General features: G+C 42.3%; 1 protein-coding gene across 1 annotated transcript in view; it reads left to right on the forward strand.

Moving 5' to 3' along the window:
- Positions 1 to 15,100, forward strand: part of LOC121575543 (integrin alpha-5-like) — a 47,490-nt gene that overhangs the window by 25,403 nt on the left and 6,987 nt on the right. The window contains exons 10-19 of the mRNA XM_041888712.2: positions 665 to 721; positions 2,454 to 2,506; positions 4,432 to 4,643; positions 4,918 to 5,109; positions 5,233 to 5,278; positions 5,516 to 5,629; positions 7,299 to 7,354; positions 7,783 to 7,943; positions 8,500 to 8,637; positions 10,873 to 10,940. Coding sequence (XP_041744646.2) covers positions 665 to 721; positions 2,454 to 2,506; positions 4,432 to 4,643; positions 4,918 to 5,109; positions 5,233 to 5,278; positions 5,516 to 5,629; positions 7,299 to 7,354; positions 7,783 to 7,943; positions 8,500 to 8,637; positions 10,873 to 10,940 — 1,097 coding nt within the window. The remainder of the gene's footprint in view (positions 1 to 664; positions 722 to 2,453; positions 2,507 to 4,431; positions 4,644 to 4,917; positions 5,110 to 5,232; positions 5,279 to 5,515; positions 5,630 to 7,298; positions 7,355 to 7,782; positions 7,944 to 8,499; positions 8,638 to 10,872; positions 10,941 to 15,100) is intronic.

Genomic DNA, 15,100 nt, shown 5'->3' on the forward strand with positions numbered 1-15,100 from the left:
ACATTTGTATCACAACTAAAGTTACATTAATAACTCTAAATTAAGCATATAGGAGTACCTGTTTCTTTGTTAACTGCTCAACACAAAATAGCTGCATGTGCGCACTCCCTCAAATTATTTGGAGAAAATATCCTTTCTATTTTATTCAGCTATGTTCAATTGTATTCTTCATACTATAAAATAATGCCACGGAATTCTAAGCAAATCTTGTCTGCTAAATGAACTAGTGTAGCCCACAGCCAAATGGCATAGCCAGATCAGGGCCTAACATAAAAACAACGCATAGTATGCTATTCTGTTCTTCTGAAATAGACTACATTTTCTTCATATCATGTTTCTTTAGACCTGTCTAAAATAAATAATGGATTTATTGTGATGGGGTAGGCTATATTACATGGATGTATTATACTTTTTTAAAATGTAGATGTTCCAAAGGTCTGCATCAGTGGCTTGTAGGCTATGTGTGGAAGACAGGAGATGCTAAATATGATTATGTAAATTAATGGACAATTACCGTGAGACCGGCAGTTATTTAATATCTATTTTCTTGACATCACCGCCATAGCCCTAGTTACAACCAACAGTATTGCATGTCTTTTTCTTGATGGTTCTCCTACAATCATGGTTGATAACTGAAGGTATTTTCTGAACTCTCTCAATGCAGGTGTCCATACTCAATGGAACAGACCTGAAATCCATGGTGAACCTAACCGGAGAACAGGTTGGTGCAAATCTGCTTAACAGCAAGGGGGCTAGGCTATACTGTATTTTTGGCGCTTCTGTTTTTATATGCGGGTATATATAGGGGGGCTGAAGGAATTTGCCCCCTGGAGATAACGCTGTATCCCTGGGTCAGAGGTGAGCCCAGAAATGCCTATGTGTTCCATACGTTGTGAATCAGAAACAGAGGCAGAAAGAGCAGGCACGCAATCACATACACATGTAGACACACACACACGTATACACGTACACACGCAAGTACACATACACATGTGTGCGTATACACATGTATACGCATACACACATGCACACACAGTCTTGTACACCTAACCTTGTGGAGACACAAAATTCAGTCCCATTCAAAATCCTATTTCCCCTAAACCCTAACTCTAACCTTAACCCCAAAACCGAACCTTAACCCTAATTCCTAACCCTAAAACTAAAACTAGCTTCTAACCCTAAACCTAATTTTAACCCTAACACCCCAAAAGGTCAAATACTATTTCTAGGGGGTTTAGGGTTAAGGTTAAAATTAGTGTTAGGGTTAGAATTAGTTAAACACGTCCACACACACACACACACACACACACACACACACACACACACACACACACACACACACACACACACACACACACACACACACACACACACACACACACAGTATTACAGCTATATGCTGACTCAGGCTTTTGTGTTGCAAACTAAGGGGGTGGGGAGCTTGCTTATGCCAACCCACCATTGTGCCAAAGGGTTTGGATTCCTCAATGGCTAAATTGCTGGGTGTGTGGATTAAGTGACATGGTTTATTTCATGTTGCTCCTGTAGTCTTCTAAATTCTCCATGGCTGATGAACTAATGTACATACATATGTCTGCGTTGTGTGTGTGCTTTCTGTGTAAGCTGCAAACTGACTGCTAACTGCTTACTGCATAGTGAGAATGATCTGAAATAAACTCCTGGCTGGATTTGACTTGACGGTCTCTTTAGGTTGACTACTCGCCACATGAGTGCCTGGACTGCACCGTCGGACTCAGCTGTGTAAACAAAGCTATGTAAACAATGTATCCGTGCCATACATTTACATATCTTTATACAAGTAGCCATACCATGAAATGGATCTTGCTGGTTAGAGTATACTGCTGCGAATTGGGGGGGTAGCCAAGACCGGGACTCCAACCCAGGTCCAGGGACTGTCAACCCAACACCTTAGCCGTTACGCCAAGAGATCCGAACCTTTTGACGAGGTCGCTAGGTGTTGGGTTACGGTAGCTACACTACAGGAGTTCTAACATCACTAACTCTCAGCTTTATAGAAGGACCACCATACTGTACATTGTCAATCAGTCATAGCTGTGATATAAAACTCTTGACAATAGTTCATCATTTATGGCATAATATAGAATCGTCAAAGATAACAACACTGAGTGACCAATTCTCCCTCTCTCTCTGAGATGCCTATAGCAGCTTGAGTCCCCACCTCCTCCAAACGCCTACCTCCTTCTACCTCTCATGTAGCTTACAGAAGCTCTGGCACTGAGCTTAGAGAAAACAGAGAGGAAAGAGGGAGCCAAGGGGGATGGATTTGTGGGGCCTGATTGAGGAGGAAAGCTTCTGGGTTGAGGGGATATAAGAGAGAGAGAAATAGAGAGAGAGTGAAGGAGAAAGAAAGAGCGATACTATGCCCCACGGTGTGATTACATGCTAACTCTGTCTGCTTTAATGTCTTCCAGATGGGGTCCTATTTCGGCTACGCAGTGGCAGCCACAGACATCAACAACGACGGGTGAGTGAGGGAGCTAGTGGAGAGAAGGAGAGAGAGATGGAAAGAGAGAAAGAAAGAGAGGGAGCGAGAGAAAGAGAGAAAGAAAGACAAAGTGTGCAAAAAGAAGGCAGGTATGGCAAGATTTGGACAGATAGACTTGGACAATGTATGCTAACAAGGGAGAAAGGAGAGAGAGATGGAGAGAGAGTAGGTGAAATACAGTATTTCAGAAGATCCCATGGTCATGCATTTCCCTCTCTCTCATGTGTCATGAAAATTCCTTGTCATACAGTAGCTACTCCTACACTTCCTTTCTCCTGCCTTCAGGTTCTCTATTGGCCAATTCCGCTTCACCTATCTTATTAGACTCATAGTCAGGAAACTCAGGACATCACACTCACTACACTAATGCACACTAGCTCAACTTTAGAGGCCTTGATTTGATCTAAAGTACTAGTCCATTGTAAATCAGCAGAAGTAAAGTTCATTATCTGGAGTTATTTATCTGTCCTCTCCAGGGCTGGCACAATTACCGTATAACCGTGTAACCGACGGTTTTGGATGAAGACCGTCATGAAAATAACCGTAAAATATATATACACTACCGTTCAAAAGTTTGGGGTCACTTAGAAATGTCCTTGTTTTCGAAGGAAAAGCATTTCTTTTGTTCATTAAAATAACATCAAATTGATCAGAAATACAGTGTAGACATTGTTAATGTTGTAAATGGCTATTGAAGCTGGAAATGGCTGATTTGTTATGGAATATCTACACAGGCGTACAGAGGCCCATTATCAGCAACCATCAGTCCTGTGTTCCAATGGCACGTTGTGTTTGCTAATCCAAGTTGATCATTTTAAAAGGCTAATTGATCATTATAAAACCCTTTTGCAATTATGTTAGCACAGCTGAAAACTGTTGTGCTGATTAAGCAATAAAACTGGCCTTCTTGAGACTAGTTGAAACTGGCCTTCTTGAGACTAGCAGCAAGGCCTTCTCCGCCTGGCCTTGCTGCTATTCCAGTTTCAACTGTTCTGCCTGCGGCTACGAAACCCCTACCTGTCCCAGACCTGCTGTTTTCAACTCTTTAATGATCGGCTATGAAAAGCCAACTGAGAGACCTGAGCCCTAGGACCATACGTCGGGACTACCGGCCGTGGTGACTCCTTGCTGTCCCCAGTCCGCCTGGCCTTGCTGCTATTTCAGTTTCAACTGTTCTGCCTGCGGTTATGGAACCCCTACCTGTCCCAGACCTGCTGTTTTCAACTCTTAATGATCGGCTATGAAAAGCCAACTGAGATTTATTCCTGATTATTATTTGACCATGCTTGTCACTTATGAACATTTTTGAACATCTTGGCATGGTTCTGTTATAATCTCCACCCGGCACAGCCAGAAGAGGACTGGCCACCCCTCATAGCCTGGTTCCTCTCTAGGTTTCTTCCTAGGCTTTCGCCTTTCTAGGGAGTTTTTCCTAGCCACCGTGCTTCTACACCTGCATTACTAGCTGTTTGGGGTTTTAGGCTGGGTTTCTGTACAGCACTTCGAGATATTAGCTGATGTAAGAAGGGCTATATAAAATAAAATTGATTGATTGATTGATAGTTGAGTATCTGGAGCATCAGCAATTGTGGGTTCGATTACAGGCTCAAAATGGCCAGAAACAAAGAACCTTCTTCTGAAATGTTTAAGTGACCCCAAACTTTTGAACGGTAGTGTGTATATATATATATATATATATATATATTATGAACAGCTGACTGAATGACCACAATGCAGCAGTAGCACACATAGAAATAGAATGAATCGAATAGAACCGCGGTCATTTGGCTGGCCAATTACCGTCATCCAGAATTCCATGACCATCACAGCCCTACTCCTGTCCTCTCCTCCATCTCCCCTCACTTTCCCCCCACCCCATCCTCTCTTCCCTCTCTCTTCCCCAGGATGGAAGACCTGGTGGTGGGAGCTCCCATGTTCATGCAGAGGGGTTCCGACGGACTGCGTTGGGAGGAGGTAGGCCGTGTCTATGTCTACCTGCAGCGGCAGCCCTTGCTGTTTGAACCCAGCCTGCCCCACCTGGGGGGGAGCCAGGCCTTCGGGAGGTTTGGCAGCTCCCTGGCCCCACTGGGAGACCTCAACCAGGACGGCTTCAACGGTGAGCACTCTGGAAAAGCTTGGGTCATATTCATTAATGAACACTGTAGCAAAACATTTTGCAATGGAAAACAAACATGTGGATTTCTTATTGGACAAGTTCAGGTAGTCCCTCTCCTTAGTTTTCCCCATTTGATGCCTAAAGGCCACACATAAGAATATGTGATACATTTTAATCTTTCATGCAAGAACATAACTAAAATCAGGGCGGAGGGAGTGGGGATAAACCATTATGAAGTGTCATAACTCTGTTGATTATCTGTTGATTAACTTAGATATTGCCATTGGCTGTCCCTTCGGAGGAGACGACCAACAGGGATTGGTCCTCATCTATAACGGACATGCCAGTGGACTGATGGACACGCCCACTCAGACTCTAGCCGGCCAATGGGCCTCTGGCACCTTTCCCGCCAGTTTTGGCTACGCCCTTCGTGGAAACAAAGATCTGGATCATAATGGCTACCCAGGTAAAGGAGAAAATGGTTTAGTCCAATTGCTCAATTTTGTTTTAAATGATTTTGCCATTTCCTGTTTCAGAAGGCATCACATTGTTCTTGAATTAGTGTTAATCTTGGGTCATCTTTGTACAGATCTCATCGTAGGTGCTTTTGGGGCTGACAAGGCTGTTCTGTACAGGTATATCCTCTCACCAGAAATTGATTGGCTCATTGTACATGAAAATTAGCTAGCTGACCAATTACACCCCTTTTTTGTATTTGTATCTTAATTAAACATGTACCTTAATCTGAAAGCATTGTTTTATATGTGACCTTTATGTAATTTTGAATTACACATTATTTTTGTATTGGAATCAAAGCTTTTGATTAAGGTAATCATATCACGTCTTCCAATTGGTTGCTATTCTTCTATCAGGGCTCGGCCTATTATCAATGCCAGTGCTTCTCTTACGCTGCAACCTACCATGATCAATCCAGAGGAGAAGAGTTGTATGGTGTCCAATGGGAACGAGACTATCTCTGTGTCTTGGTATGTTGATACAGATGCGCTATCTTAATTTGACCATGCTTCTCACAGCAGGAAAATAATCCTGCAGCAACAGGAAATGTGAATTATTATGTGGATTATAATTAATGGACATTTTTGTAGGGTTTGATACGTTTTTCATTAGGGCAAATAAAGTCTGAAATGTTAAAGTGTAAAATTCTCTGTGACAACAGATTGATCAAATTAAGATAGCAGATTTGTACATCCTTTTTCCTTTTCAAATAAATCTGATTGGTTGAAACACTGCTGATATTCCATGTGTTAAGATCTTTGTGAAGTCAAGTTTAGCCGGTAACACTTCATGTTGCGAGTCCCCTTGTACAGTACACTGTACACTGTAGATGCTCAAAATATGTCAATTGTACTTCCGGACACCACCACTTTTATTGACTAGGATATTACTTTAGCCTCATACAGACCAACCTTGATAGGAGGGAAAGTGTCTTCAGCAACAATATAAATTCAAGTGCTATGGGACTTGGCCCAACACTGAGTCCAAGACATAATATGTAGTATATTTTCCACTCTTAAACCATGTCAATGGACAAAACGTCCGGTATTCACCACTTGATAATGTCAAATGACACCATGTTTGACAAGCTTTTCCAGTCTCCGGTCCAGTGTGAGCGTTTTATATTCTGAGCCCAAGCAAAGGGAACATTTCCCTACTTTTAGTCTCACAAAAATTCCTTCCATAAATTAAAGTAAAACATTAATTATTTTTAGACTCTTCAAAGAAAGTTACGACTAGTGGCTGGTATCTTGATATCCGCCTTTAGTACAGAACAAGTCGCTTTTGTTTGTGTCTTGATTACTGTTTATGTTGCTGGGAGACTTGGAGAGGCAGAGGGAGGAGTAGAGGTGGGGTGCTGTGGAAAGGGTGGAGAGGGTTGGCGTTCACTTTGAATTACATATTATTTGGCACACCAGCCTAGGACACAGCATGCATGAGGTGACACACCCACACACACATGCACATTCACACATGCGCAGGCAGATGACCATTGGCCACACAAACTCAAACACACACACACACACACACACACACGTGCACAGATTTACAGTGGAGCATATAGATGCTGTATGTGCATGCACACTCTCATAATCAAATACATTCTCTGCTTCTGCTTGAAACGGTTGGGTAATTTCTATAAATGGGGAATTGGGCTTCAATTCTGTGCAAAGACTGAATGCATTTACATTCAACGGTTTTAGCTGAGCATGTACCAATCGGATGAAACTTCTCAGAGATTTCTTCCTATCAAGTCAAATCAAATTGATTTATAAAGCCCTTTTTACATCAGCAGATGTCACGAAGTGCTTATACAGAAACCCAGCCTAAAACCCCAAACAGCAAACAACTCCCTAGAAAGGCAGGAACCTAGGAAGAAACCTAGAGAGGAACCAGGTTCTGAGGGGTGGCCAGTCCTATTACTTGATCATATGTTCAAACTTGAATACAAGATGAATAGATTTCCATTACGGGGTATCTGTTCAAAGGTAGCATTTTTTACATGGAATGCAACATTCAAAATGCAGTAGTATTGTATATTATCACCGTATGTATCAGAGATCTATATGGATCTATTGAATATACAGTATAGTGAAATACTCCCACTCACTATATTCTGTCTGTCTTCACCCCCTCCAGTGTCAACCTCAGTTTCTGCCTCTCGGCCAATGGGAAGCATCTCCCTGCTGATCTAGGTGAGCCCAGTGTTTTCTTTTGGAAGGACCCCGACACAGCTGTTCCCTATTACCTTCCTTTGTATGGCCACAAATATGCCTGAACTCACTGTGGTCAATTTAGCAGTTATGATTAAGATAAAAGGACAATTGTGTAAGTACAGGGGAAACTTTGCAAGGTTTGTGAGTGCATGTGTGTGTTTATGTTTGAGTATGTGGGGGTGTGATTGTGTGCGTGTGTCTGCACGTGGGAATGGGTATTTGTAATTGTGTGTATTGTGTTAGTGTATCCACAATAACTGACTATGTAATTGCTTTAGTGTGTGTACCCATGCATAAATGCATGTGTGTTTCAATGGGTTTGTTTTTGTGAGTATAGTTCTGTGTATGTGATATGTTCTATCGTGTGTGTGCACGTGTGTGTAACCCACCTTGTGTGTGTGGTACAGGTTTTGTGGTGGAGGTACAGTTGGACCATCTGAAACAGACCCAGAAGGAGTCGTCAGTGAGGAGAACTCTGTTCCTGGATAGCCAACAGCCCAGCCTACTGAAGACCATCTCCATGGCCAACGGAGGACGAACGTGTCACGACACCCGCATCTACCTGCGCGTTAGTCACTTCAAACACTCAAAGAAATGTTGGGAGACATATTATAAGCTATTAGGCATTTTAAAGGCTCGGACATGCTTATAACAAGTTATAAAGCATTAAACCTGCAGGCTTTAAGTGAAGTGTTACAGAAATGTTCAAAGACGCGTTGGAAAAATTGCCTGTTTATAAATACGACAATGATCCAATGATCCAACTGTGGGTCTTACCGACCAATCTCTCTTCTCAAGGTGGACTTAACGTTTGCGGGAAAATGTTGGCTGGTTATTTCGAATCCAGCCTTCAAAGACCAGTAAATTGAAACATTTAATGATACATTTTACAGTTAATCTTTTTTTGATTGTAGTTTCTGAAAGTGAACATTTTCGCTTACGCTGTACATTTACACTGATCTGTAACATCTAGAGGCACACAGTGTCTTATCTCAACCAGTTAGTTGACAATAAGTAAAGTAACAGTTAAACACATCATGAACATGAGTCAGTGTAACACCGATTCACTTCCTCTTGAGTGTGTTGCTGATGCCGTTGCCCTTCTTTCCCCATGTGTGTTGCAGAGTGAAGAGGAGTTTAGGGATAAACTTTCCCCCATTTACGTCACACTCAACTTTAGCCTGGACCCTCTCGCTTCACTGGACCTCCATGGCCTGAGACCCATTCTAAACTACCAGACAATACACCTTATAGAGCAGAAGGTATGCATTAACTACGCTATTCAATTAGGAAACAATTTGGAATTGGAATTTCAGTTTATTTCCTGAATTGACTGAATTGAACTGGAATTGACCCCAACCTTGCCAGACATCACACTTTATAGAGCAGAGAGCGTGTACTTCCAGAATATCGTCATATTTACTAGACCACATATCTTACAGTTCAGAACTGGTATGTACACTACACTACTACACTACTACTGAATCTCCAGTCCACACAACGTATAGAGGGTATGAACATAGGTGCACTATGGACAATGTAGTCCAAAACTATCAGACTTCACCACGAACACACATGTGCACCATATCTATATCCCCCAATATCTACATTTTGCGCCATAAAGACTTGTTGAAGTAGAAAGGCATAAGGTCAGAAGTGGCCATTTTTTTTATGTATTTCATATGGACGACCCTTCACTAGTGCTGGTCCCCATATGTCTAAAGGTTGGGGGTTAGTCCTGATACACAAAGCACGGAATTACAATATGTGGTAGCCATAGAGTTGGATAGACGGCACACCTGCTACAAAGCCTTTTTTACTTTACTTTAGATGAAAGCCTTCAATGGCATGCTGTCACAGAAGCAATAATGGCAAAGAACAGGGGTAGGCCCTCTTTCCAATTCCATGGTGGTAGCTTTTCCAAATTGAGAATAGAATCCTCAGGGGTAGGGGTGGTGGGTTGAGCAAGGATGGGGAGTCACGGCTATGCGAAAAAACAGAGGGAGAACTGACAGCTCTTTCTGGGTGGGGCGCTGAGGCTAGCCATCTGGTTGTGGTTTGTTTATGTATGTAGCCTGTGGTCTCCGCCATGTCAAGAGCCAGACGAGCCAGGCTTGGAGCACGTGCATGTGTTTATATATGTGTGTGTGAGTATAAGTATGTGTGTGTGTGTGCACATGCGTGTGTGCGTGTCTGTGTAAAGGTGTGTGTGTATAAGTATGTGTGTGCTCAGAGCCTCTCACTATTGGCAGAGAAACCAATACAACTTAGCTAGAACAGCTTTTAGGAATAGCTCGGACTTTCCATGCTTCCATTATTACACCGAAATATTTTTGCACTCTCTATCTCTCTCTTGCACTTCTCAACAATAAAGCTTTTACCGCCCTTTTTGTCCCACGGAGATGGAGGGATGAAAGAACATGACATTGAGTAAGTGGGGGAGAAGAGAAGATAAGCAGGGAAGGGCAACCCTTGGTGTTTGTGTGTGAACATTACTAGTCCCGGTGCGCTCCTCCGTCTTGTGATCTTGTGCTGACTGACCGATTACCACATGGACTTGAGCGAACGATAACATTGGAGACTTTAAATGAGCCGTCGCCATGGAGACAGAGTGAGTGATCGCCATGCCGACTCTGCACTCTCGTAGAATGATTTTTGGGTCTAATGTTTTCCACATGTTGCTGCCGGGATGGGATAGTATTGTAACAATGGGTTCACAGTACACAGAGCAAGAGCAATGTTGGAGGAGGACAGAGGCGGAAGAGAGGGAAGGGGGATACAGTCTAATCGAATCATATTCGATTTATATTTTATTGTGGTTTGTAGAGTCTTTATAGAGTCAAATTGCTTAGGAGGCCAATTCCTCTCCTCACTAAGCAGCAAGTCTTTATTTTTCCCCTCCTTTCTTCACATTGGAGTCTGTCCTTTCTCGAACATCTTTGCTGTCCTCATTCCACCAAAACGAAACACTGTTTCTGTTCATTCCTTCACCCCTTCTCTCATTTGCGTTCTCTTTTTCCACCCTCCACTTATTCCCTTACTTCTCACACCTCTACCTCTCCCCCTCATTCTCTCATTTAAGGGGTTAGTCTTCATAAAACTTTATTGCTGTGGTAAATTGACCAGTGGTTGTTCGAAAACCAATGTAAATTGTCATAGAACTGCATGCTGTTTTGCAGTCTTAAGAAAATATACTGGTAGTAGGTAATAAGCTGAAAGTCTTAGTGAGTTGTATTAATGTCTTTCTTGGTATCACATAACTCTCTCGCTCTCTCTAAATCTCTCTCTCTCTTTCAGTAGAAGTGAGTTTTAGCATTCTAAGATGAGGAGTTAACTGAACATTACCTGAATTGTGCCAATAAAGGTTTTCTAAAAATCGAAATATCTCCCTCTCTCTCCCATTACCATATCTCTCTCTCTCTCTCTCTCGCTCTCGCTCTCGCTCTCTCTCGCTCTCTCTCTCTCGCTCTCTCTCTCTCCACCCTTCTGTTCCGCAGGCCCAGATTCAGCTGGACTGTGGTGAGGACAACATCTGTGTCCCTGACCTCAAACTGGCTGTTTATGGGTGAGCTGAAGTCCCCTCTCCATTACCTGAAACCAAGGCATTACTCCGGAATATCCTACCTTGCTATTCTCCGCTCTCCCTCTTGACCTATCGATAGGTGAAAGACCTCAGTAGGTCTTCAGCCTATTGCTTTCACCTGTCATGACCTCTCAAAGCAGTGGTAACCAATAAAGAAGAGTAGGAAAGAAACAATTGGATACAGACTTAAGTCGCCCTGCATTATTTCTGCCTCATGCACCAATTCATGTTGTTACTCCTATGACCAGAGAAAGTGAAATATTCCTCGATATAAAAAAAGACACGAGCCACAAATAAAAGCTTATCGAAACACTTTTACTCATTCATTGCAGCTGCAGTGCTGGTTGTAGTGTGAGTGGAAGTAGGGAGAATGCGCATTTTATGGCTTATAAAACTGTTGAACAAAGTATTGACAGTGTTGAATAACAACTTAAACATGAACTTACTCATAAAAACAGCACTTATTTACTGTATTCATTGAGTCTCTCTCTCTAGTCATGGTTTTAAAAGTTTTTAAATCTCACATTATCAACTTTGCTGTGCGTTCAAGGATTCTTTTTACTGTCTATGGCGCGAGGAAACTGTACACGGTGATCTGAGCCATCTGATTGACCAGCGGTAGGCCTATAGGTGCACTTGATTTGCTCTCTGGGACTGCCGGGTAGGCAGAGTTCTACCTTCAGACACATGAAAGGGTTCAAAATGGAAGCCCTTAGCCTTCCTGGCGCTAGGGCAGCTGAATCAAGTGCACCTACCGCCAACAGCGCCAAAAAATATAATTATAATAGGAACGCAAGGCTTTATCGTTGGGGGTTTTACAGAAATGTTTGGTGATCGACTAGGAATGGCTTGGCGATCGACGGTTGGTGACCACTGATATACATGTATGTTTATTTGTCCTTGATTTAAGAAATGCACTTGTATTCCCAGGAGAGTAACCAAAAATGTTTTGTTTTGTTTTGCTGCTCATATCCTCACGACTCTTGACTTGCTCGTGGTTATTTAATGGTTAATCAGTGTTGTTTGAGTGTAGACAACAGCAGAGTGTGTTGCACTATAGGCTGAATGGAACAACTGGTGCCATTCACAAACTAGTAGCTCTTGTTCTTTTCTTGCTCTGTCTTGAGTAGTGTGTTGCACGACTTTGCCATGTGATTTTTGTTAGCGGCAGTGTACAATCAGTTTAAGAGTTTCCCATGGAAAACTGGGGAATGTGTGTATTCAGTTTCCACGAGACCAAGTCAGTCAAAAAAGTGTCTATGATTCAGTACTTTCACTATGCAGCTTCAACGACCTATCACCATTGAAATGTAATACACAGCTCGTTTTTTAGGACTTAAATAGTTTGCTTCCCGAGAATTCCCATGCGAGAGGTTGTTATGTGTTCACAACCTTGAGGCCTATCTCAGAGATAATTGTCCTTTATTATTGGTACTTTGTGTAGTACAACCTCTGGGTTCAATTATACAGTGCATTCGGAAAGTATTCAGACCCCATGACTTTTTCCACATTTTGTTACGTTACAGCCTTATTCTAAAATTGATTAAATTGTTGTTTTTTTCTCACCAAACTACACGCAATACCCCATAATGACAAAGCAAAAACATTTTTGTGTTTTTCTGTGCAAATTTAAAAAATAAAACAAAACTGAAATATAACATTTACATAAGTATTCAGACCCTATACTCAGTACTTTGTTGAAGCACCTTTGGCAGCGATCACAGCCTCGAGTCTTCTTGGGTATGACGCTACAAGCTTGGCACACCTGTATTTGGGGAGTTTCTCCCATTCTTCTCTGCAGATCCTCTCAAGCTCTGTCAGGTTGGATGGGGAGCGTCACTGCATAGCTATTTTCAGGTCTCTCCAGAGATGTTAGATCAGATTCAAGTCCGGGCTCTGGCTGGGCCACTCAAGGACATTCAGAGACTTGTCCCGAAGACACTCCTGCGTTGTCTTGGCTGTGTGCTTAGGGTCGTTGTCCTGTTGGAAGGTGAACCTTCGCCCCGCTCTGGAGCAGGTTTTCATCAAGGATCTCTCTGTACTTTGCTCTGTTCATCTTTCCCTCGATCCTGACTAGTCTCCCAGTCCCTGCCACTGAAAAACATACCCACAGCATGATGCTGCCACCACCATGATTCACCGTAGGGATGGTGCCAGGTTTCCTACAGACATCACTCTTGGCATTCAGGCCAAATAGTTCAATCTTGGTTTCATCAGACCAGATAATCTTGTTTCTCATGCTCTGAGAGTCCTTTAGGTGCCTTTTGGCATACTCCAAGTGAGCTGTCATGTGCCTTTTACTGAGGAGTGGCTTCTGTCTGGCCACTCTAAAGGCCTGATTGGTGGAGTGCTGCAGAGATTGTTGTCCTTCTGGAAGGTTCTCCCATCTCCACAGAGGAACTCTGGAGCTCTGTCAGAGTGACCATCGGGTTCTAGGAGAAGTCTTTTTTTATCAATTATATTTGAGTTTAACCATAATATTTGTTGTAATATTTGTTCTGTTTTATCTGGTTGATTAATCTGAAATTGCAACCAACTTTCTATGGCTTGTTTAAAAACAAATTGTCTGGCTTGCCGTTCCAAATAAAATGGAATATTTTTTGCTCATATAATTTAAAAAACAATTATAAATTGATTATATTTCATGCACATGTTTGTCTGTATCTTATAATATCTTAAAAGCTTTGAATAAAATAAAATTTGACTTACAGTACAACTCCCTCTCCCACCACCACCTTAAACTTTTCCTCCTCTCGTAGTCTGTAGTGATAGAGTATCGATGTTGTCACTTCCTCTGACCTGGCCATAATTGGAATCATCTGTGTGGTCCTGGTGCAGAGTATGAGGACATTGTGTCCAGACCTCTGGTGGACAGAGGGGCGGATGGGAGGATGGGAGGATAGTGATAAGCCAAGGGACCGACCATCAACATCCGTACTCGGCTCTCCCTCTTTCTGCTCAATAGCCAGCATGAATTTATTACTACATTCGGAAGTATAAGAAAGGGTGGTGGGGTGGGGGATTTATCACTACACAGGAAGTGCTAAATCGGACAGATATGTAGCAGAAAAGCCCTGGAGGGGATATAAACCTGAGAGGACTGTTTGAGAGGACTGTTTGAGAGGACTGTTTGAGAGGACTGTTTCTATGAGTTTCAGTTAAGAAAGTGCCCCATCATTTAAAGAACGGTTGAATAATGGAACTTTAGAATCTTTGTGCTGTGTCTAACCTACAGGTTTTAGAATGTTCCTGTGACTCATCAAGTAAACAGCAGCGATGTTTCTAGGCACAACCCAGTTTTAAACCACAAACTAAGAGGATTTAGCTACAACACACTTAGGTGGATACCGGCTATTGACTGTAGGATACACACTTATGGTTACCACCACCATTTGGAATATGCAGGATGCTTGGAGTCAAGTTTGAGACAACGTTGTGTGGTGTTTGTGTGTTTGCTGGGATAACGCTCCCCCCCATCACTGATATTGTGACAGACAAACATGTTCAGGAGCTTCCTAGAAAACATGTAATTGATCTTCAAAGATGAAAGGAGATTATTTTCATCATGTTCATCATATGTAGACAACGCAATCTCCTTGAGAGACAAAACATCTGTGACATGTTTTGGGAAATGTCTGAAAAATGAAACAACTACCTTTGATTGTTGTCCCCCATGATTAAATCTGTTTCCGTCCGTTAGCATTTTCATTAGTAAGTTAGTCACACATGATATCTCAAACAATACTGGCCCGATTTTTACGAAACTTGGGTGAATGATGAGTCTTGCCATAAATATCTGGCATTTAATGCTAACTTTGAAAGGTCACGGCCCTCACCCCATTTCACCTAAAGTCATGAAATTCGGTACATAGGTCCCTCTTCTCACAAGGAACAAATTTGCCTCAGGGATCCCATAAGGTCGCCATGATGGATTTTCCGTCATTTAGAATTTTGTGAAAAACACTTCAAACGCTGCTCTTCTGGCACCGAATGACCGATTTGCACGAAACTTGATATGTGGAATCTATGGACAAAGGTCTCTCAATGCAATATTTTCCAGACTATTACCTAAAACAACATGGCCGCTATTGACCAATAAACATTCACGAGGGCGTGGTCTGGCACATAAATGCGTATTGTAA

This window comes from Coregonus clupeaformis, chromosome 10, assembly GCF_020615455.1.
Source record: "Coregonus clupeaformis isolate EN_2021a chromosome 10, ASM2061545v1, whole genome shotgun sequence".
Taxonomy (NCBI): domain Eukaryota; kingdom Metazoa; phylum Chordata; class Actinopteri; order Salmoniformes; family Salmonidae; genus Coregonus; species Coregonus clupeaformis.